Genomic DNA, 24,168 nt, shown 5'->3' on the forward strand with positions numbered 1-24,168 from the left:
GGCCTTTGTATAAAAACAAAACAGAAAGAAATGCTGTGTCAACTAAGGTTTGGTAATTACTTGATTTAATGACAAAATACTTCTGTAATATACAGATATATTCACTAAACCCTTGATGGAACATTTCATGTTCCTAGTATTCTTCTTACTACTGTTACAGATTATAACATAGATGTAGTCAGAGCTTCTCACACCTCCCACAGCCAGAATAAAGCTGCCCATCAACAAGCGGCATGCAGGCTAGCCCTGCGTTTACAGACATATGGTCCTGTTAATTACTTCCGTGAAGCTTTTCACTAACTGGCATATAAATGGCTTTTAATTTTTAGAACCTCGTTGCGGTGTGGCCCTGGTGAGCGACGGGCGGACCGGCCCTCCAGACCTAGAGAGGGGATCGCCGTCATGCCCTCCCCCGACTAATGACAATCCTCCTACAGACAGGGGAGGGGCTGACAGCGAGACAGAGAGTGATATAGACGACCCGTAAGTACAAAGAGCCTGGTTTTTATCCACATCGCTGCTGGTATTATCATGGTGCTTGCTGCATTAAAATTGTAAGATTGTTTTCTGCAATGTCTTTTTTGGCACATAAAAAGTAAAAAAAACAAAAATGTAATTAACATAGCAGAATATAACAGTTTAGTGCTCAGCAGTGCATTTTGTGTTGGTTATCAAAGTCCAGCAATGGCTACGGATGGCAGATGGAATCAAGAGAAAAAGAGGAAGAAGCAGAAGAAACAAAAGATTTAATTTAAATTCAGGTGTAGAGTAGCGCTGTGGCACATTGACCACATTGTGAAATGAGGCCAGTCCACCAGTCAGACACAGGAAACTGCCAGGCAACCGTTGATTCAATTCAGGTTTTGTTTATATGCAAGAACGGTAATTTAAATCTGTGCATTATTCACATATAAACTCAATTGACTTCTTAAAGTGGGATGTCACTCTGTCAGTTTATTCTGTGGCACAGATACCGGCTCATTAACATAGTATGTAGGAATTTGTTGACATTTGAATCTTTTTATTTCTGATCTGATCCCTAGTTTAACAACTAATAGGTTTTTTTGGAGCTTTTTTTGGAAAATCTTAATTTTTAGTTTCCCAAATTATATGTATCCAGTTTGAAAGAAAAAAAAACCAACTCTGTAGCTATATTTCAATATTCCATACTTTAAATATGGAGAAACACATTTTTTGTTGTTGTCGTAAGCTAACCTTCTGTCCTTCTGTTTGTGTGCTACATTTAAATGTAAACTCAGTTTGAGCAAACACTTTATACGTAGTGTTTCCTTTCTGCGACTCCGGGTATGACTCAGTAGAAACAGATAGTTACTGTAGATTATATTAGATGCAGTTTGTCTGTGTAGTTTGAATCGCAGACTTTAAAACTCTCAAGGACGCTACGCTTAAAACAGGTGTACCGAAATCCACCTCTGACGGCAACATTTGAAAGAAACAAACAAACAAACAACTTTTCCACCAGCTGCATCAGTGTGTGTGTGTGTGTGTGTCTGGCAAGAGTTGCACAGCCTGTGCTTGTTCATTCCACTCAGTCTCAGGCTGCGTCTCTGCGTCTGGCTGGGTTATTGCTCTTTCAGAGTGACTCAGACGGGCTGCATGGCTGTCTGGCTGGTAATGTGGTTTTGAATGCTTCAGGGTCACCGTGCTAACAAAGGCCGCCATCACCGAAAGAAGTGCTCCAGCAATCTCTCCATGTTGCAGTGGTTACGCCTGTTATCCAACTACATCTCAATGGAGAGACTAATGGCATAAATAAAAAAGGCGACTCATTTAACAAGATTTGAGCTCCATTTATCCGCTGCTTTTACAAATACACACTGTACGAATGCTTACAGACGCATACAAATATAAGCATTTTATTTTTTTAAATGCATTTATATTTTGTTATCTAACACTTCTTATCTGTTACTCCCTAATTGTTTTTCATGCTTTTTTTAAACTAAACAAGAAGGCAAAAAAGCGCCATATTCATGTAGTCACGGCTCTGTAGTTCACCCTCTAACAGCTGAAAGTTTTCAGACGCTGCAGTCTGCCACCTCACAGTTTCAAAAGACTTTTCTCATAGTCGGGACTTTAAAGCTCGCAATTTAAACAGTTTTTTTTTCCAGTTGTGCCAAAAAAACTTAAATCCAGATTTAATCCAGATTTATAATTCTACAGTTTATATTTGTTTGTTTCATACAAACAGGACTAGGTGAATGGAAACCTAGAATGTGGCTGCACCGTGTTTGGTTTATGTACTAAATTGTGGCCAAATTGTCACAGGTACTGTATAGTCAGTGGTGTCCATAATGTGAATTCCTAGATATTAAATGTTCATCTGCAATTTTCTGCAGTGGTCCCAGTAATATTTGTTCTTAAAGCGTACTGAAGTAGCACATCATATGACATGGTTAAGCTACGTTTGAGTCAAACAATTAAGGACTGCTTTAATTTAATAAATTCAACATTATTCAATTTAATTCAATATTATTTATAGTGTCAAATCACAACAGAAGTTATCTCAGGACACTTTACAGATGGAGTAGGTCTAGACCACACTATAATTTACAGAAACCCAACAAATACCCAACATTATAATCATGCTGTTTTCGACTATTAGTCGTTCTGTATTACTGATCTGAAGCGTTTTTGTTCTATTTAGTCTATTCAGTCACCAACCCACAGTGGACACTAGGCAATGGTTTGCATTACTTTGTCAAACAGACCAGACCTAGGTTGCATCCCGTGACAATTCTACAAGCATGCCCACAGCCTCAAATGTTGGTCTTACGGAAACAGAGCAAGATAACGTTTCTGCTTCAGCTTGCAGACCGTGGTTGGGAAGCACAGGGGAGGCTTTGTTTACTTTACTTGGCTCTTGAGGGGCTTCAGCATTTATTCAAAGACAAACTGAAACCAGCACTGTTCATTTACTACCCCCTGACAACTTTACTGTCAATTTGTTCTCTGCTCCCATCACCTCACTCACTACACTCACACTGCACTCGCACTGAGCTATTCTTCTTTTAACATATGCATCAACACCCTACAAATATGGGATTGCGCAGCAGCAACGACCGCGTATAAATTGAGGAAGTGGATCAGATGATTGGTCTTTCTTGATTTACGTTTTAGGATTCATGTTCTCTTTTTGTCTCTGTGCAAGTGTCATCTCTAATATAATCTGTACTATTATATTAATATTAGTGGTGTGCAAAAAAATCGATTCAAATTCGTATCGCGATTCAAGCTCTAATTCCAAAAATCAATTCATATTTTTTAATAAAAAAATAAAAAAATTGTAATTGTTTTTGAATCGAAAATCGATTTTGAATCGTGAGCCTAAAAATCAATATTGAATTGAATTGTGACATTTTCTGAATCGTGCACCTCTAATTACTATATAATAAGAATTTGTATACAAATGCTATAATATACTGCTTACTGTTTCTCCAACTGCTGTAACAGTTATCTGTTCTTTTTTTATTTACTCTGTGTCTGGTTGCTTTTTCCTTGAAACGATCCAGTGGCTCACAGGAAGAGTGCAATTTAGTAGAAGTAGAAAAAGCAGTTTCTGTGGAATTAACTGAATAAATACTCAGTAGTTGGCATGCGCAGTGATAACAACCAAGGCTGAACAGATAAAGAAAAGTGTGTCAGTTACATTAACGGTAAATGAGAGGAAAAGAAAGTCAGGAAGACAAAGGGAAAACACTGTTCTGGTTGGCTGACATGGCATACTGGTCAAGTGCTTACTGTACATTAAGTGGAACTTTATGGAGCCTTGTCTTCAAACTACATAGGTGTGATATACATGAGAATCATTGTGTCTTGAAAACCTCCTAAAATCCTTCACAACCCTTTAGTCACTTTCCTGAAAAGCCCCACACAGTGAGGGATTTCCCTCGATTTCCCATCTCTATTGACTCACAGTTTCACTTTTTCTCTCTGTGTGAATGCAGGTTCTCCCCGGGTGTGGCCAACGATCCGACGCCTTCCGATGGCCCCATGAAGAGACGCACACAGTCCCTGAGCGCCCTGTCCAAGGACGGAGACAGGAAGGTCAGTCCGCAGACAGACAGATAGTCTGTCAGTAGAAAAAGGCAAAAAAGATACAGAAAAACAGAGACAGATTAATGCTTAGCATAAAACTAAACACTGTGTGCTCTTTCAAACCCCAACTAGAGGGAGAAGGACCACATCCGCCGACCCATGAATGCCTTCATGATCTTCAGTAAACGCCACCGGGCCCTGGTGCACCAGCGACATCCCAACCAAGACAACCGGACAGTGAGCAAGATCCTGGGGGAGTGGTGGTACGCTCTAGGGCCCAACGAGAAGCAGAAGTACCACGATCTGGCCTTCCAGGTAAACATACGTTCTAAAATTCTTTAATTGCTGTTTGTTTTACAGTTTACTTCTATTGGCCATAACAGAGTAGTGAATCTTTAGCCAGTATATGAGAGCTTTTTAATTGTGTGCTCTAGGCATCAAGCTTCACCAACAGCAGTAGCAGCTTGTTTGGAATTAGGTGATGAAAAACAGGCACCATTGCTGAACTACAGAAACTAGAACAGCATCGACAGAAAGTTAAAGACCCTCTCCTCCTCTTCCTCCAGGTGAAAGAGGCCCACTTCAGAGCGCACCCAGACTGGAAGTGGTGCAACAAGGACCGCAGGAAGTCACTGTCAGAGGGCCGTGGGATGCCGAAGGAGCCACGGGAGAGGAGCATGTCAGAGAGCATAGGTGTGTGTGTGTGTGTGTGTGTGTGTGTGTGTGTGTGTGTGTGTGTGTGTGTGTGTGTGTGTGTGTGTGTTAATTAACATTTCCAAGCCAATGTACAAAATGCCTTTAACAAGGAAAGCATCTTAGATCAGTGAATCATCAACTGCTTTCAATCTATTTTCCATTTTAGATCCTGCAATCACTTCAAATTAAGCCATATTTAGCCATTGTCTGACTAAATGTGCTGTAATTATATAAAAAAAAAAATAAACCTAACCCAACATGCTGCTGTTCTTAGACAGAGCATTGGTGTGTATTTTATGAAACTAGTTTTATTGATCTATTTCATACATGATACAGTGTGATATTTTGACATCTTTGATCAGAGTCTTTCCCCTCTCGTCTCCAGATCCCCATCCGGAGTCTCAGGTGCTGGAGGGGATGGGAGGAGGCTCGGGCTGGCCAGGGGGATCTGAGCGTCGAGGGGGGCTGTTTGTGGGGCAGCACCCCCGTCCCCGAGCTTTTTCCCAGAGTGCCGTGCACACCCTGGAGCAGAGGGAGAGAGAGAGAGACTTGGAGAAGGTAGGCAGTTGTTAATCTGTAGCTCAAAGGCAGCAAACAGACTCGGGAGATTTAAGAATGTGAAGCAAACTGTACAAGATCAGAAGCTACTTTAATCTTAAAGCTAGAGAAAGTTAAAATCATGTGCTTTCAGTCAAGTCAAGAGTATTATTCTTATTATTATTCTTCATACTATTCATCATACACATACACTTATTCTTACTATTCTTATAATGTTACTGTTTCTGCACTACAATGGTACTGTTAACACACTGCACATAGCTGTACATACTGTACATATCTGTCTATATGGTTCATACCGAATATCCATATTTATTCTGTTTTTCTTTTTCTTATAATATATTCTGTTAATACACTGCATATATCTATATTATTCCTACTACTATTATAATGTTAGTGCTACTACATTGCACATATCTGTACATGTTGTTCATACATTGTTCATATTACATAACCATATTTATTCTGCTCTTATAAGGTAACTGCTAATACACTGCACATATTTATATTTCATTTATATTACTCTAAACCACCTCCTGTAAACCAACTGTATACTACGGTCTACACTGCACTATATTTCTTGTCCCGTCTATGCAACACCCGTCTATATTTTGTATATTGCATTGCACTTTTCTGCTTTTTTTGCACTTCAGGTTGGACGCAAACTGCATTTCGTTGTCTTTGTACTTGTACTCTGCACAGTGACAATAAAGTTGAATCTAATCTAATTATTCAATGAACATTAAACTAATTTGTTGCATCAAAGAGAACAAAGAAAAAAGTAAATCAAATAAAAAAAATCTGAAAATAAAAGCAGCAGACTGAAGTAAGTCTTAAAAGAGCCAGTGCTTGTGTGTATGTGGGCGCCTACGCACCAACATGCGTGTGTGTATTTATAGATATAGCAGACGTGTGTCCTTCATATTGCAATGCATTTTGGTTGAACTCTACAACGGAAAACAGGCTGTTAAAAAAACAGTTCAAATGGACTCGCTTGGTTCTGTGTGTGAGGGCTTGAGTTGTTGCTGCTGAAAGCTCTGGAGGAGCTCAGCCTCCAAACTTCAAAGGTTTCACTTTCTACTTTTTAGTGCCTTTGAAGGCACTGTGGTGTTTGCTGCTTCGCTCCTAATCACAGAGGGATAGGTCTGCATGTGAACTCTTTTGTTTTGAAGGCGTTCTTTTAATGCTGGTGGCAAAGCCGCATACGTATGCATGCTTTGATAATAGTGATACTACTTCTTTCTGAAGTGTTGTTCTGAAGTTCTGTACTTAAATTCTGTAAGTCCCCATTTTTGAGTGGATCTTTTAGGCTTTTCTTTTTAGTTTTCAGTTTATAATCAGTGTCCGTCAAATAAATATCGTGTCCGCAACAACTTCTCAGACATGTTTTTTAAGTTGTGAAACTGTAAAATGTGCTTTTTCTTTTCTGTCAGGAGGACAGGGCGGGTTTGTCTCGCCACCGGCCCACGCCTCAGTCCCTGTACCAGGGCAGGGCCAGCGAGGACGTGACCAGCGACGAAGAGCGCATGGTCATCTGTGAGGAAGAGGGGGACGATGATGTCATGGGTGAGATAGATAATCAGCACAGATGGTCGAGTGGTGGTTAGAGAGACTGTTGCACAACCACAAAGTCATAGTTTCATTTCCCACAACGATCAGTGTGTCTTTAACAAAAGACACCAAACTTCAGCCGTCTCTTAGTCAGAATGACAATTTCAGCAAAACACCTAAAAGATAAAAACAAAAGTAACTGTGTCATCTGGTGAGCCTCAGCCCCTGACTGTAATTGCCAGCGTTAGAATATAGCAATAGCACATGATTGGCTTTTTGATGGGGGTACTGTTGATTTGAAGGCAGTGCTTGCAAATGAAATAATGTCCAGGGAGCAGTGGAAGGTGGGTTTGCTGAAATTTGTTAAAACACTTACTTCTGATATCCACCCTCAGAGGATTCCTGTCCTGAAGGCTCCATTGACCTCAAGTGTAAAGAGAGAGTGACGGACAGCGATGAAGACGAACCAGATGGACAGGTAGCTGCAGTGCTCATCAAATAACTTGAGTTATTTTATATCCACAGTGGGCTTCACTTTGAGCTAGATTTTATGTGTCCCCTTCCCCCCTTTTTTATGCAATACTTGTTTCTGATCTATATAATTTATTAAGTCTCTGCATCAAGAAATGGAGTATAAGGTACCAGATTTGGTAGCTCAAGTATTAATGTAGCTCGCTTTACAGTGTAGAGCCCTAAAGAGTTGCTTTCTTTATCAACAGTGTAATTCTGCATATCAGGCATCATATCCATGCTGGTTCCTTTATTTCCTTCCAGCATTTAAAAACACTCAGACTTTCCAGAGTTACTGAAAGTTCCTAAGTAACTTTACGTGGTAACTTTCCCAGCTTTGATCTCTCCATCTCTCTTTTCCCTCCAGCATGACTTCCAGCCAATGACTCGCTCCTCTCTCCCTCCTTCCCCTCCCTCCATCCCTCACTCCAACTCCACCTCAGCTAAAGGAAACGGAGTAGGAGTGGGTGGTGAAGAGGGGTCTGAGAGGAAGAGAAAGAGAGGTACAGACGGAGGAGAGGAGGGGAGCGATGGAAGATCCAAGAGAGAAGAAACATCAGCAGGTGTAGGAGAAGAAGGTGGAGGAGGTGGTGTCTCCTCTCTGTCCGTCACAGGCTCAACATCCAGCACCCAGGCTCCCCTCGCTTTGGCCCAGCAGGGTTTGACCCAGGTCGCTAGCGCCGTCCGTGTGGCCCCCACTGTGGCGACCAATGTAGTACAACCCATCATCAGCACGCCAGTGGAAGGGGCCGTCACCCTCAGCTCCCTGCCTCAGGACAAGAAAGCCACTCTCCTGATTGGAGGAGGCGGACCTCAGCAGCTGCCAATCACAGCAGGGGGTGGGTACCTGTCCTCCTCCTCCTCCTCCCCTGGTCCAGTCAGTGTAACCCCAGTGGGGGGCAGCGGTCTGGTCACTAGCCTAGTTCTGGGAGGGTCCTTTCCCGCTGTCCAACCAGTGCAGCTCCTTACCCCGCAGCCGCACGCACAAACCCCCCTACCTGTCCTGCAGCCACAGCTCCACCCCACTGCCGCCATCTCATCTCTCACACCTCCCGGCTTCCCCAAGCCGCTAGCGCAGATCCAGTTCGTCCTGCCTACTGAGAGCCCTTCCTCCCCTCAACTCACCCAGCAGCAAATTCTCTCCCTGCCCTCCAATGCCGCCCTGGCCAATGGCATGCACTCAGGGGCGGGAATCAGAGTTGCATCAGTCAGCCCCGGAACCAGAGGTGAGACAGAGAGCAACGATTGGCCGACAAAAAAAAGAACAAATCAGAGTTTCGTCTTAGTGATTTCACTGGTCCACTGAAAACTGAAGAAAAAAAAAAGTAATTTTCTTTCATTTTTCTTTCTGCTTTAGTTCCCTTCTTTCTTATTAATCATCTCCACAGGAAGCTCTGAAAATAGATTTAATTATCTTACATAAACAGGAGATGAATGATTGACAGAAGAAACGCTGTTGACATGAGTATGAGCGCCCACCGCCCACCCAAGCCTTAATCACTCTCTATTCATAAGAGTCTGAAGCAACAGAACAGTGTTCCACTTTGTTATCGGAGAGGAATTTCACTATCATCAGTAGCTGAAATGTCCTCTCTGTCTCAGTGTGTCTCCACCCACCCGCCGCTCCTGTGCTGTGTTCACCTTGATTCTGTTACTCACGCTGAGTGTTTTAATTCTCTCTCTCTCTCTCTCTCTCTTTCTCTCTCTCCTTCTCACTCTTGGTTCCCATGGCAACAGTGAGAACAGGGTCTACTCCTCCTCATCCTTCCATTTCCCTAGTCACGCCACCTCTTCCTGTGCAGAACGGCCCCGCGACAGGAAACAAGGTAAGAATGTCAATGCAGTAACTAGGGGCTGCAACTAACGGTTATTTTCACTGACGATTAATCTGTCGATTATTTTGTCGATCGATTAGTTGTTTGGGCTATAAAATGTCAGAAAATTGTGAAAAATGTTGATCAGTGTTTTCCAAAGCCCAATACGACAACTCAAATGTCTTGTTTTATCCTCAACTCAAAGATATTCAGTTTACTGTCACAGAGGGGTGAAGAAACTACAAAATATTCAGATTTAGGAAGCCGGAACAGAGAATTTTGACCTTTTTATTTTTTTCTTAATAAATTACTCAAACCGCTTAATCGATTATTATAATAGTTGATTTACAATCGACTAATCTTTGTAGCTCTAACGGTGACTACAGCAGTCAGCAGTGTCAAGGATGAATAGACGCCACCCTGTTTGCTGACAGGTAGTTAAATCCACAACAGCATCAGCGGCATTACAACTGTTAACACATGTTCATGATGGGAACAAAGTGGATTACAGAAGGTCGGCCTGCTTAATGCTTATGTTTTACTGCTCTGTGCTGCAATCTTTAAGTATTTTTGATTGGTCTGATTCGGAGCAAAACTTAAAAAAAAAAGAATTCACTCTTTGAGGTCAGAAAAGCATCTTCACAAACTGAGATGAAAAGTGCTGTGTAGTAAATTGATTAGACAGAAAATTAATTTCTTTTATTTTTTATTTATGAGACGCCATTTATTAAGAAATAATAGTTTTTTTCATGCACCAGCTTTTCAAATGTGATGATTTCCTGCTCATCTCTCTTTTATATAATTGTACATAACATATTTTGGGGTTTTGTTAGTCAGATAAAACAAGCAATTTAATGAAGACCTCCTGAGCTGGGCACTTCTGAAATGGGCACTTTTATTATTTTCACTATTCTTATCTTATGAACTTAATGATTAATTAATTATCAAAACAATTAAATCAAATGCCTGCTGACTGCTGTGCTGCTTTATATTCAGAAGGGACCAGTTGCTTTAACAAAGTGCTAGAATTGTTTTGAGGACCATAAAGCCACATGTGATATTTATGAGTTTGTCTCACTAGATACATAACAAATAATATCAGATGTGTGTTCTCTAAAAACGGTATATGTTAAGATTAGTTGGTGAAAATATTCCCTTTGTTTATGAGCTTTTCTTCCCCTCCCCACAAAGATCATCCAGATCGCTCCCATGCCTGTGGTCCAGACCAACGTTCATCCTAGTGGCGCAGCAGCAGTGCATCCTGGGAGCCCCTTTCCTGTTTCCGTGGCAACGGTGATGGCTCCAGGTGGCGCGCCCCCACAGACCGTTCTTCTGACCTCTCCACCCACCAGGTCACTAACACCTGAAAGACAGCAACATATACCCACTTTTATTTTCCTCAGTCACTGCTTCAGCTGGAACGATGTGAACTATGATACTAACTGTAAAGACTGTAAAGTTTAGACATGGGGGAAAGAAAATATAGTTCCATTTGGTCACATTGTGGAAAGTGAAAATTAGGTGTTTTTCTTTAAATTATCGTCCATTGAGCAGTTAGTTTGTTGACAAAAAATTAATCAACAACAATTTTTGTAATTGTTTAAGTCATTGTATTTGTTCCATCTACTCAAATGTGTTTAATTTTTGTTTTCCATGCTAATAACTAATGGCGTTTTCCTGCTCAACTCGACTCGGCTTGACTCGACTCGACCGCGGCGCCCCGTCCTCCATTTTCCATTGCAGATTTATGGTGCGTTCTTTTTGTCCACCGAAGTCGATCTACGAGTCGTTTTCTGGAGTTACGAACCGGAAGTTGCAAAAAGAACGCCCCCGAGGTCGTATATATACGACTCGTCAAGTCGTCTGAACTCAGAGGACCCCGAGTTCACTTTCAAAGATGGCTACGTCGTGCATCACACGTAGTAAACATTGTGGTTTTCTACAATTTTAAGCACTTTTGTCTTTGTTGTAACCAAATGAAGAAGTCGTACACATAGTGCTGTATACTGCTACATATAGGCATGTTGCTACAGTCTTATTAGGAGTTAAATATCGCCTGATTAGTTATTTTGTAGCTTGTGCAGCTGAAATTGGCAAGAGATGCTCGGTTGCTATACGACAACAATGGCTTTAAGCCGAGCCTTGAGCAGAAAGCAGAGCAGTAGCCTAACGTTAACGTTAATCAAAACGTAATTTTCATGTATCAAACTGTGAAATATATGTGTGTAATATGTCAATAACTGGGTGAATAGAATCCTAAATGTTACTAAAAATGTTACAAAAATCCATCTTTTCTCCGACTCGTAGTATTGTGTGACAAAAAGAACCCAACAACCTCGCGGTTATTCGTTTTTCGACATGGATGTGACGTCACATTCGAGCTACTAGTCGCGATTACAAGACAAAAAGAACACACCATTAGTACCGCCTCATTCCTGAGGCGAGAGTGGCTGGTCGTCATGGCGATGCCGCAGGACACTGCCGTGGCTTGGTAGCGTTGCATTTCCCCCGACTCATTTCCTGGTTCTCCTTCACCATAAACAACATGAAATCAAGGAGAGGAAAGAACAGGGGAGACACTTTGTTTCTCTCACTAGGACTCCAGAGTCAGTATTCGCTCCGAAGCTAATCACCGTCACTCTCCCACACACACATATGCTGGCTCAACGCACACACCAGCGCACAAGTATACGCATCAGACCACTTGCGTAGGCTACGGCTACTCTTGTTTCAAAAGAAGCTGGAGGCAGCAAAAAAACACCGCTGGCTAAACTATTTAAAAATGCTGGGTTTGTTCAGGACACCCCCCATCTGTCGCTAGCAATGATGAGTGCAGTGATTAGTAACGATTCTCTCCGACCAATCAGCAGTCTGCAGGTTTTCACGTCACCTTTTGGTATCGCCTCAGCTCGCTTGGAACCTCGATGGAGCTGGTACTAAAAAAAAGTACCTGTTAGCAGGTACCAGGGACTTTTTTTCGTAATGGAAAACCAAAAAAGGCGAGAAGAGTCGAGGCGAGTCAAGCAGGTACCATGTAATGGAAAAACGCCATAAAATCTGTAGATTTTGGATTGTTAGTCGGACAAAGCAATTTAATATTTGATTCACATTTCTTAATCTTTATGATATGATGCTTTATTGTCATTAAACACATACATGTTATATATAAATATATATATATATTTATATATATATATATATATATATATATATATATATATATATATATATATATATATATATATATATGAATAGTCATAGTCATATACTGCCCATACATGGCACATAGAATTAAATAAAAATCATTACAAAATAAAATATCATACATATTGCATTAGCAGCTGAAGTTAGGTTTTGTACTTGGGGCCTAAGTACTAGTTGTTTATTACTATTATTATTTATCGATTACTTAAGAGAATAATCAAAAGAATAATCAATAATCAATATATATAAAATATAATATAAAATGTTTGCAATACATTTGCTCTCTCATATACTTCTGTTGTATCATCTATAATTCATCTTTTTTTAAATATAATTTTATAATATATTATATACAAACTTAAATATATCAGAGTCTTTTAGTATCTGTGCTGTTGCTTAATGAGCTATAGAAGTTAGTAAGCTGCTCAGGTCATATTATATACTCAGCCATATTCAGCTTTGACACTCATCACTCTTCTCTCCTTTAGGATCACTTATGTCCAGTCTGGCCCAGGAGTTACCACAGCAACGCCCCAACAGGCCGCACCCGCTCCAGGCCCTGCCTATCTCCCATCATCCCTGGCAACCCTGGGCTTCACCGCCATCACTCCGGCCGGGCAAACCCTGGTTCAGCCGATTGTTGGTCCACCGCCACTGTTGGCTCCAGCCCCGCCCCTGAGCTGTCAATCACAGACCCCTCCGGGTCAGGCCTCGGGAACGGCTGGTCGTCAGGTAAAGAGGAACAGAGAACTGTACAGTGTTAGTACCGTCGTGTATAGGTGTGGGGTCATTAAGAACATTTGAAAAATGAATGTCGAAAGTAGTTAATAAATAGTATTTGAGGAGTGAAAAATTAAGTTTTTCTTCTCAATACAAATACGGCAGATTAAATTTCCTTATTTCACAAAATGTCTATGTTTTACCCGTGTTTTTTGAAAGCAATTGGTATCAATAAGTAATTTTCCACTTTTGAGACAATAAGGAAATTACTGTATAAACAAAACGAGAAAATATTGGCAGTCACTTTCGGTCTCAACACTACATTTTACATTGTGTGGCACCAGTTTTGAAAACCGAGTTGATTTGCAGCACAAAGATTAGTTTACTGTGTGTAAGAAAACTGAATATTTTTTTACTCCAGAAGAATAAATCAATTTAATTCCACTTTTCTCACTGCTTTAGCTTACCTTCTCATGACATGTTCACTCTAGTCAATAATAACTTTATTTGTGTAGCACCTTTTATACATTAAATGCAGCTCAAAAGTGCTTTACAGTATGACATAAAAAACATAACACAACAGAAAAAAGACAACATAAAGACAAGATAAATAAGTTCATAAGAATAAAATAAAAGACAATTAAAAGACAGAAATAAAAGTAGTAAAATGGCAGTATAAAAAGTCAAAACAATTTTAATTTTTTAATTTTTTAAATCTAAATTTTAAGCCTTAAAAAGTTTCAAAATTTTCAATTTCTAAGTATTGTGTTCTAGGTCTTAAATAATTATAAACAGGTCTTAATTTTCCTATGTCCATGCAACGCTACCTCATTTTGCTCAGTTCTTTTTTTCACTAGTTCAAATATAATTTCGCTGTGTTACAAATGAGACCAAAATGTAACTTATATTGTAGCCAATCAGCTTTCGTGTTATTGGTGCGAGCCTTTTTGGGATTGTACCACAGACATAAAACAGATTATATTCTTCGGCTATGAGGAAGTGCAAGTTTAGATGCACTTGGCTTGAGAAAACTGAATTTAGGGCTTAATTGATGTTGTGCTAAAGATGTTACATTTAATTCATACTGGTCTTAAAAAGGTCTTAAAAGTCTTAAATTTGACTCTTTGGAACCTGCAGAAAACCCTTCTCTTCCCTTTTTTTTTACTTGCTCTTTAAAACAAACTTCAAAAATCAGGAGTGCCTCATCCGAAAATAACACACATCTCTTGTTTATTGACGTGCTTGCATTGCCGTCTTGTCCATCAGGTACTAACTGCCATCTGCCCTGCACCAACCGTTACTCTGCCTACTGGGGTGGTCTCTGTGACAACCTGTGACAACGTGCCGCCTGCAGTGGCCGCTCCAGCAAAGGACGCGATGAACCCTCCCTCTCCGTCGGCGATGGGGGTGCAGGGTTCAGCGGGTACGACACCTCAGCCTAACGAGGCGGAGGAGGTGGAGCTGAAGGTGGAGGTGAAGAGGGAGAGCCTGACGGATGGTCAGACTGAGGAAGGAGGACAGGGGTGGTCAAGCTGTGCTGCAAGCTCCTCATTGGCCACCTGTATGATTGATGTCACAAAAGGTAATGCATCACTGGTTTTGTGTGGTTCGTTTTTTTTTAGTGTTGGTTACTTTCTGTTAGCGGGTTTCTCTGCAAAAATCGTAACTTATTATTTAGTTCAGTGTGTGGAGCCTGACAAAGAATCAAAACCAAATGTTGACATCAACATGAACCCATCCTACAATTTTCTTGGCTATCATTGGTCTTCACTTTCAAATATTTAAGGTTTTCTCTTTACATTTAAAGCATGAAAAGGAGGCATATTGTTGCGGAATCAGTCTGTTTTTCACTCAATGTTCTCCACTTCCGGGATTGTTTAGGTGCCGCCGGAAATTCTGCCGGATGTCTTTCATTTCGGCCGGATATCCGTTACCCTCCGCTTTTTCTGTGTTGGCATTTTAAACTCTGGTTGATTTCTGAGGACTATGGTTAACTGCTCCTCAGATCTCTGCAGGGTAAATCCAGACAGCTAGCTAGATTATCTGTCCAATCAGAGTTTTCTGTTGCACGACTAAGACAACCTTTGAACGTACACGTTCCACCCAAACAAGTTCCTTCCCGAGGCTATTTTGCAGAGGCGCCATTGCTATGTGCGGCTCTTAGTGCCGCCCAAGACCATTGATATTGGTTTAAAGAAATGCCAATGTGTGGACTCGCCAGACAGCCAGCCTTTGCAGCGCTGTGGAGGAAGGTCTGGCAATGCGAGACTATGTAGTGTGAAACTGAATTTGCAGGATTAAGACTGTAAGACTAGTCAGATCAGTAAGGATAGATACAGTATTGTTTAAATCAAAGTCTGAACTTATCTTTATCTGTTCCAGTTAAAAAAGAGGAGGACAGCGGTCTGTACATCAAAGAAGAAAACCTCAGAGATGGATACAGCAGAGAGAAAGGAAGCGACATGGACAGAGAGCAAGAGAGAGGGAACAAGGAGAACAGTGAAAGAAAGGGAGGCAGAGAGACACATAGAGAGGACCACAGCATGGGCAACAGCAGCAAAGAGGTGAGAAAACGTATCTGCTTCATTCACTCATTCATTCATTTTGACTTTGACTACAGAAAACAAAGGGAGGTTAAGGAATCAAACGGCAGGGCTGCGATGGGACTCCTGTTTCACCAGTCTTTCTCTCAACTCTCTCGCTCTCTTCCCAGGCTGGACCTCGCACCCCTCCTCCACCACCCTCAGGTTTGGAGTCCCCTCCCCCTCCTCCTGCGGAAAGAGAGCCCCCCTCTTCCTCAAAGAAGACCAAGTTCAGACCCCCACCGCTCAAAAAGACACCTGACTCTCTCGAAAAGTAAGTGGGACAATAATAGACGCACTAGAAAGGCACAAATCATTAGCTGAGGGAATTTCACATTAGTTCTTCCATTTTTTTATTAAATCAAATATATCTGAGTGGGTTTGGTGTTTGGTGATTTGCAAAGTGACATTAATTGGGTCAGTAAAATTTAAATTGAATGCAAGACGTTATGTGTTCTGCAAGACAAGCTTTTATTTAAGTCCGGAGCCATCCTCGCTGATCAGACTGTAGTTATGGCTCTTGTAGAATCAGTGCCAAAGCAAAATAAAAACAAGTCTGCCTGGTCCTTCTGGCTTTCTGGTCGTTTTAAGACAAGGTTCTCAATATTTTAACAGTTTACATTTTCTCAAGCTGAGAGAGCTCATATAACCGTAGCTTATCTTCTGTAATTATAGCCTGAAGCAGCTTGAAGAGGAGATCCAGCGCCCTGGACAGGACTCCATTTGTCGATTTTTATTTAACACTGATTTTCACACATTGTGGCAGCTAGTTCTGCTTTTAGTTTGACCCAACCTCCAGCTTCATAAAATGATGGTGGAAACTCATTGTTTACTGAATGTGAGTGGGCAGAGTGCTCAACCTTTTATTGTCTCTATTTAGACAGCGGGAGAGTGGCGGGGAAGCCACAGAGAAGAGAAAGCCCTGGCAGAACTCAGCCCTAAGGCATGAGAAATGTGCATCCATCCCTATCTATTTAAACCACCGGATTACTGGACTGGGGACTGACATGACCACTGTGTTCTCTGTGTGCAGGGTCTTGTCGGAGACGTACTTTGAGGAGCGTTTTGCTGAGCTTCCAGAGTTTAACCCAGAGGAAGTCCTTCCTTCGCCCACTCTGCAGAGTCTGGCCACCTCACCTAGAGCCATCCTAGGAAGCTACCGCAGGAAGAGACGTAACTCCTCCGGTGAGATGCAGAGAGATACTAACTTAAGTGTAACAAATATAGTCAAATAAATTACATTTTTGTTATTTGGATATCTTATTTGGAAACATTTTGTCTCATTACATTTCTGCATCTCCTATCTGATATATACCTCCGTTTCTCCCATTCTGTGTCGTTTTTCTTTACCTGCCTTTCCTCCTTTTCTTCTTTTGCTCCTTGATCTGTATCACCCCATTGTCCTCTGCAAATCACCCTTACATTTCATCACTCCCTACCCATCTACTCTGTCCTCTCTTCCTACGTGTCCTTCTTTTTTCTTAATACTCTGTTACCCCCATTTTTCTCATATTTCCATGTTTCATACTTCATGTGTCCAGAGCTGGAGCTGACAGCAGAAGACCCCAGCTCCCCGAGGAGGAAGACCCGCCGTCTCTCCAGTTGCAGCTCGGAGCCTAATACCCCTAAGAGCGCCGCCAAGTGTGAGGGAGAAATCTTCACCTTCGACAGAGCGGGTACATCCTATGCTGTGTTCCTGCAATAGAGGAAGCTGCAGTCCCAGGACCGTTTTTCTACCCTAGTTACTGAACCAAACTGGCACACTGAGCAAACGTTAACACTTTAGTTAGCAGCTAGCTAGTCTATATTAGAGGGTGACAATTCTTCGGGACTCCCACGGGTCATGGTATTCCCGCGGGAGTCCCGCGGTACAGGAGTCAATTTCACTGTTGGTGACGTGATAGGGACAGAATAGAGCATAGAAATCAGCAGGACGGAGCCGGAGATTAAATTAAAAAATTACGCTGCAATGCGGTGTGTGCGCCCAAAGATAGCGAGGCATTCCTAGGCTACTTAGTATGCGGAAGGCAGCGATTCTTCTAACCTACCCTAAATCGATAAATGTGTGTTTTGAGTGTGAGAAGATCTCCATTTGGAATTATGTAATGAAATCGTCTAGGCCTGCAGGTAATGCATGTATAGTGTAGCCTACATTTCCAAGGGAACCTCAGTGATTTGACCGCAATTAACCAAACGTGCTACGTGGGGGCAACAGAGTCTGATAACTTTAGACAACATAGGGAACGAAACGGGTGCAGGACGAGATTCGGGAGTCTTTCTCTATGGATTTTGCAGGACAGGATTTTCTGGGGGGGCAGTCACATGATCGGGATATGACGGGAGTATTTTCGTGAGCTCGGGATGGGATGGGAGCGACAATTGATTCCCGTGTCACCCTCTAGTCTATATCCACGACATTCCATTTCCAGGATTGCTCCGTTGCCGCCAGAAATTCTGCCGGATTTCACTCTTTTCGGCTAGATAAGATAAGATAAGATACTTTATTTGTCATTGTACACAAATACAACGAGACATTGTTTGGAAACAAACCTGAGATGCCCACAGCTAAAAAGATTAAAATGCATAAATATATTAAATAAATAGATAATAACACATGGTATGCAAAATTCAAATTTCACTTGTACCCAAAATCATGGTTTTCAGTGACTAAGTGTTTCAGATGTCCGTTACCTTCCGCTTTCTTTGTGTTGGAATTTGAAACTCCGGTCGATTTATGAGGACTACGGTTGACTGCTTCTCAGATCTCCGCAGGGTAAATCCAGACAGCTAGCTAGACTATCTGTCCAATCTGACTTTTCTGTTGCATGACGAAAACAACCTTTGAACGTACACATGTTCCACCTAAACAAGTACCTTCCTTGTGCTATTTTGCAGCGGAACTGTGGCTCTGCCCAGTGCTTAGCACCACCCATGACGATTGTGATTGGCTTAAAGAAATGCCAATAAACCAGAGCACATTTTTCTCCCATCCTGCAATGCTGTGTGGACTAGCCAGACCCTCCTCCGGGCGCTGTGGAGGAAGGTCTGGCAAAGCGAGACTAGCAGCTAGCTAGCTATGAAGGGCTAAGGTTAGGGTTAGGTTAAAATAAAGGGTTTGGTTAGGCTTACATCTCGTTACTTATAATCTACCCGAAAGAAATTGCAGTTCTGAAACGGCCGCTTCCTCTATTGCAGGATCATGCTTCTCGGTACATCAGGTGCAGCAGCTGCAGAACTGCTTCAAAAGGTATATTGAAATTGACACAATGTTCTCCTCGTTCAACCAGGTACAGAAGGAGAGGATCTTGGAGATTTGGACCGGGTCCCCTACTCGTCTCTGCGTAGAACTCTGGATCAGCGGCGGGCCCTGGTCATGCATCTGTTTCAGGAACATGGCTTCTTTCCCTCAGGTAAACCACTCATAGATAGAACACAATGTCACGGTAAGAACAACTGAAATGGAGATTCAATCATTTGACTTTTATTGAACCGCACAGGCAAACCTTTCTTCTGCTCCCTCATTACAGCTAAAATAGTAATACTCACATGTTGGAAGAAAACTACCTTCCTAATCATTAAAATGTGGCTGACTTACTCAATACATTAACCTCACATTTAGAAAAGATGCATAATACTTTAAAAAAACAAGCTCTCAATTTAATAGAATTTCAAAACTCCCATTTAAGTACTTTGCAGGTTAAAATGAGAAGATAATCCACAATAATTTACAGCTTTCTAACATTCACAATATGATACAAATATGAGTGAAAAATATACAGGGAATTTGGGTGGGTTGACAGGGCTCTTTGTAGCTGTTTCTCCCTTTTTCCCTCCTCAGGTTATTTTGTTGTTAAACTGAGCTACAACTGAATTATGGTTATCTCTATGTGACGCAAAATTCTTAATAAATACAAAGAAATGCACACAATCGGTAGCAATTGCAGCCTTAAAAAATACCATACAGGATATATGGTAATACTTAATATCATGCAGTTTGTATAACAACTGCTCTATTTTCTTACTCCCTGTTTTCACTCCTCCATTCCCAGTGTTGGGAGTAACGCATTACAAAAGTAACGCAATTACAGTAATGTATTGTGTTAAATTTCGGTATTATTATACACGTTACAATCTCAGTAAGTAAGTTACAACGCATTTTAACGCAACATTTTTTAAGAATTTCCCAACACCGCGAAACATTTATTCACTGGAAAAAAAAAGCCGTGAGTATTATTTCATAACATCTGTGTCCCAACAGGTGACAGTACGTCAGCGCGGACAGCAGTGTGTCCGAGCCGCTGACAGATTTAAACATGTCGGGAATTAATGTTTAGGCTTGCTACACATAAATATCATTGCAGTTTATCAGCCGTGGAGAGTAACTATGTCTGTAGTGGAATGGCTTCGAATGACGACCAATGACGTCTTTTACTGTCACCACTTACTGTTCAATATGTTGCAGTTTTACAAACAAGAAAGTGAGCAACTTAGCTTGACTGACATGTTTGCATCTAGGGTCTCACGTTCATCTCAACACAAGCTAGCAAGAGTACACAACTTCCGTGTAGGCTACTTCAAAATAAAAGCACTTCCTGTGACGGGTCGCAGTAAAACTAAATTACTGTTAAACAAATAAAGTTGTGGACCTTTTCACATATCAGCTGTAAATCAAGTACTGTAAATAATGTAAATAGTGAGTTTTAATCACACCATAATTGACAATTTCCTTTAGACTGTTTTAACATGAATTTCTTATTCAAGTGCTTTAAACAAACAATTTACAACAATGCCGTACTTCAATACAATTGTAAGGTACTTTTAATTGAGTATTTTCATTTTCTCCTACTTGCCTGTTGTACGTTTTACTTATCTATTTTTATAGCTTTAGTTACTTTGCATATCCATGTTCATTATACAAAATATTATGAATAATCTATGATGTAAAAGTGGATAAAGAGGAGACTTTATTGATCCAGTGATGCTGCCAGGTCAAACTTTCGCTGTTATTTTGGCAAAAGTAACTCAAAAGTAACGCATTACAATTCAGAGACAGTTATATTGTAATATAACTAATTACTCTCAAATGACAGTAACTAGTAATCTATAATGTATTACATTTTGGAAGTAACTCGCCCAACACTGTCCATTCCCCTCTGCAGCTCAAGCCACTGCTGCCTTTCAGGCACGCTACTCGGACACCTTCCCCACCAAGGTGTGTCTGCAGCTGAAGATCCGCGAAGTCCGACAGAAGATCATGCAGACGGCCACGCCCGGAACCTTTGAACCTGGAGTGTTAGGAGGGTTGGCTGAAGCCAACCCCGCCCCGTCCCACAGCTCCTCTTTCAATCAATCAGCCCGGGAGGATGGAGGGTCGGAGCAGCAAGGAGACAAAGGCCGGAGCCCCGAGGAGCCAAAAAGCGAAGGCTCATAAGCTGGAGAGGATGACAAAGTGGGAAAATCAAGGAAAAGAAGAGAGGAGTGTGTCATCACCGCAGAATGTTCTTGTATGTGTTGAACCAGTACTGTGAATAGCTCCAGAGGATCTGTTCTACTGGCACTAATTTCCACCAGACCTGGGCAGAAATACATAAAAATATGGTCCTAAATATTCAAACTACTCAAGGTGCGCTTGAGTTGTCTAAATAGACTTTCAAAAAAAGCCTCAAAAGTGGACGAATCACTTGCAAGTCCTGATGAGTCAAGTGCTTCTTGTAGTATTGTGTTTCCTTTTTTCTTTCCAAGTATCCCAAATATTTTCTGTTAACACTTTATCCAGGTCTGCTCTCAGCACACAGTAGTTTGTAGTTTGACACACAAACTATGTGGCACACAGTCAATATCTCTCTGGCACACACACACACACACACAAAACCTGGTGCATATGTAATCTCCAGCATGCACATGATCCAACAATAAACACACATGCATACATACATAAATACACACACACACACCCTTACCAAATCAGACTGTTACTCTTGGTTGGCAGTCCCCAGGAGCAGCCACCAAGGACCATGACACACAAAGGCACTTTGTCACTTATTGTGCAGATGCAGTTCGCTGTTGCCAGCCAGCCAGCCAGCCCTCAGATGCCATTGACTTGACCTCCTTCTCGCCCTTCCACTCCTCAGCACAGTGGTCGGGACACAAACACAACCCCAGCGACCTCCACTGATATTCCACAGCCCCTCGATGCTGCAAGACAGACAGCACACACACACACACACACACATACATTTACAGTACATGCACACACACAAACACACGCAGTACATGGACACATCTGTGCAGTGTGAGCACTCGTACATACACATAGTCAACCCTGGTCTGACCAAGCCATTGGCCTGCACAGTTTTTAGTGATTGTAGTGAGAAGATAAACTGAAAGCATGACTCAATTCGCTCCTGAGAAACAAAAAGAAGGCAGGAGTTGGGATGTAGTGTGACCAATCTTTGCACCTTCAGTTATTGCCATTATGAAAGACTTAAGTCCTCATTGGCGGGAGCTGATTATATTTGTCTGTATGTCTGTTGGGGTCCCCTCCCCAAAACCTGTGCGAACAGGCACCGTAAAGAGATTATGTTAAGAGACTATTGCTTGTGAGGCTTTGAAGAATCAACGTTAAGTTCGACACTGACCTGCTCCCGACAGAGCACAGAGAAAAGGCAGAAGAAGAACCTGGATGATGCTCGTTGGATGGAAGATTCATATTCCAACTATAGGAAGACAGATAATAATAGTGAATAAGGACAACAACATGACAAAGAAAAAGTAGAATTTTAACCAAACTTCTCTGAATCTCCCAGTGGATATAATGTTGCTTTCTCTCGTTATCGTTGCCGTGGAAATAACCAGTTTTACCGTGGCCTGTTTTTCTCTTGTGGCTCTATTGTGTTTCTTCTCCAACATAAAAAAAAAAAAAAATCACAAAAAAAAAAAAAAAAAAATGGACAAAGAAGGGACAAAATCAGTCTGTGCCCCCCCCCCCCCCACACACACACTTTTAATTGTACCTGGGGCGGTTCTACCCCCCCCCCCCCCTCCCCATTCCCTCCTCTTCGATTTCTCACCAGACACAGAAGTGGGGGAGCAGGGGCGTTTGTCGTTTTGTAAAAACGTTGAAATCAGGTGTTTGCACAATTTGTGCGGCCCTTCTCGCCGCAAGTTAAATCAGGAAAGTATTGTTTTTAGAGATTGTTTTAGTAGAAAAAAATAATAACCTTGTTCCGTATGTTATCAACCACCTTATTCCTCCCCCTTTTCCTCCCTGCTTTTCTTTTAACTCCTATCTCCTCGCTCCTTTCCTCCCTTCTTTACCTTCCTCCTCACCCTCCTCCTCGACCCCTCAAGTGTTGTTAGAAAGTGCCCTTAAGCACTGGTCCCGGGTCAAGCGCTATGTAGCTCAGGATGGTTTTGGTTAGTTCAGGGAAAGCAGATCCTAGACCAGCCCTGGAGGACAGTCTCTGGAGCCCTCCCCTTTTCCCCCTCTTCTCGACACTTTATCCCTTTCCGTCAAATGGTGCAATAGGACATTTATTTTTTTGGAAATGGGTGGGTTATTTTGTTTTCGGGGAAAGGCTCTGTGCCATAGATATAAATCCAGTGCAGTCCGTGAGAGGAATAAGCTGTTGTGATACTGTCTTTAACTATGGTATAAAACAAACAAAAAAGAATCACACAATTATTGTTATTGTTGAAGAGATAGAGAGTATAACTTACTAAAAGTCAAAGACAATTTTTGAATAGCACTTTTTGGCTCTTTGCTTCCTTGGTGAAGAGTGGGGGTAGTTATTATTATGAGTATCTCTTTTATTTCTCTGTATACAGTTGGATGTGTGAAAAAAAAATATATACCGGTATTTCCGTATATGTGCATTTAGGTCTGTGTATGGGTGTGTGTGTATGTTTTGGCACATGCAGGTAGTGTGTAAACACAACCAACCTCTTGTTCTTTCTCCACACAGCAACATTATCAATAGTATATTTTTCATTGTATTCTACATTCTATATTCTACTCTAGAGACCGTATTTTTATAGTCACCACGACTATTTTGTCTGCCATCTTGACTGTTATCAAACCCAGTTGATTCAGGATATATATGAAATATATATTCAGGATATACAATATATAAATATATATGAAAACACACAGGTAATCGAGGACTATCAATTCACATCTCTTTGGGGTTAAGGCTGTAAAGTGTCCATCTGCATGCATGTGCAATCGCATGCACGCGTGCACACACCCACAGACATATGTGCATACACACACATGTATGCGTGTACATTGTATGATTGTGCTTAAAAATAAACTGTCCTTACTTTGGAGAAGGAATTTTAGGATGAGCGAGGTGAGTGTTATCTCATAAGCAGGCATGTTGACCATGTGCAATATTTCTAAACAACAAAAAACTAAATATTGAAAATATTAAAGATCTAACACAATGTCTTATGTCTTTGAAATTATTTCACATCCT

At 41.4% G+C, this 24,168-nt stretch overlaps 1 protein-coding gene across 7 annotated transcripts in view; it reads left to right on the forward strand.

The window, feature by feature from the left end:
• The window catches only part of cica (capicua transcriptional repressor a), a 48,032-nt gene extending 25,400 nt beyond the window's left edge, over nt 1-22,632 (forward strand). For 6 of the 7 annotated variants that reach the window (XM_028597091.1, XM_028597089.1, XM_028597092.1 and 3 more), the window contains 18 exons: nt 330-483; nt 3,966-4,065; nt 4,189-4,371; nt 4,623-4,749; nt 5,138-5,310; nt 6,744-6,876; nt 7,257-7,339; nt 7,739-8,597; nt 9,109-9,197; nt 10,377-10,537; nt 12,878-13,121; nt 14,376-14,691; nt 15,492-15,673; nt 15,823-15,965; nt 16,725-16,876; nt 17,233-17,367; nt 18,979-19,101; nt 20,851-22,632. In XM_028597091.1, coding sequence (XP_028452892.1) covers nt 330-483; nt 3,966-4,065; nt 4,189-4,371; nt 4,623-4,749; nt 5,138-5,310; nt 6,744-6,876; nt 7,257-7,339; nt 7,739-8,597; nt 9,109-9,197; nt 10,377-10,537; nt 12,878-13,121; nt 14,376-14,691; nt 15,492-15,673; nt 15,823-15,965; nt 16,725-16,876; nt 17,233-17,367; nt 18,979-19,101; nt 20,851-21,122 — 3,629 coding nt within the window. In that variant the 3' untranslated portion in view covers nt 21,123-22,632. The remainder of the gene's footprint in view (nt 1-329; nt 484-3,965; nt 4,066-4,188; nt 4,372-4,622; nt 4,750-5,137; nt 5,311-6,743; nt 6,877-7,256; nt 7,340-7,738; nt 8,598-9,108; nt 9,198-10,376; nt 10,538-12,877; nt 13,122-14,375; nt 14,692-15,491; nt 15,674-15,822; nt 15,966-16,724; nt 16,877-17,232; nt 17,368-18,978; nt 19,102-20,850) is intronic. The other variant, XM_028597095.1, reaches the window with a different exon arrangement.
• Nucleotides 22,633-24,168: the final 1,536 nt, after the last annotated feature.

This window comes from Perca flavescens, chromosome 14 (genome assembly GCF_004354835.1).
Source record: "Perca flavescens isolate YP-PL-M2 chromosome 14, PFLA_1.0, whole genome shotgun sequence".
In the NCBI taxonomy this organism is placed as follows: domain Eukaryota; kingdom Metazoa; phylum Chordata; class Actinopteri; order Perciformes; family Percidae; genus Perca; species Perca flavescens.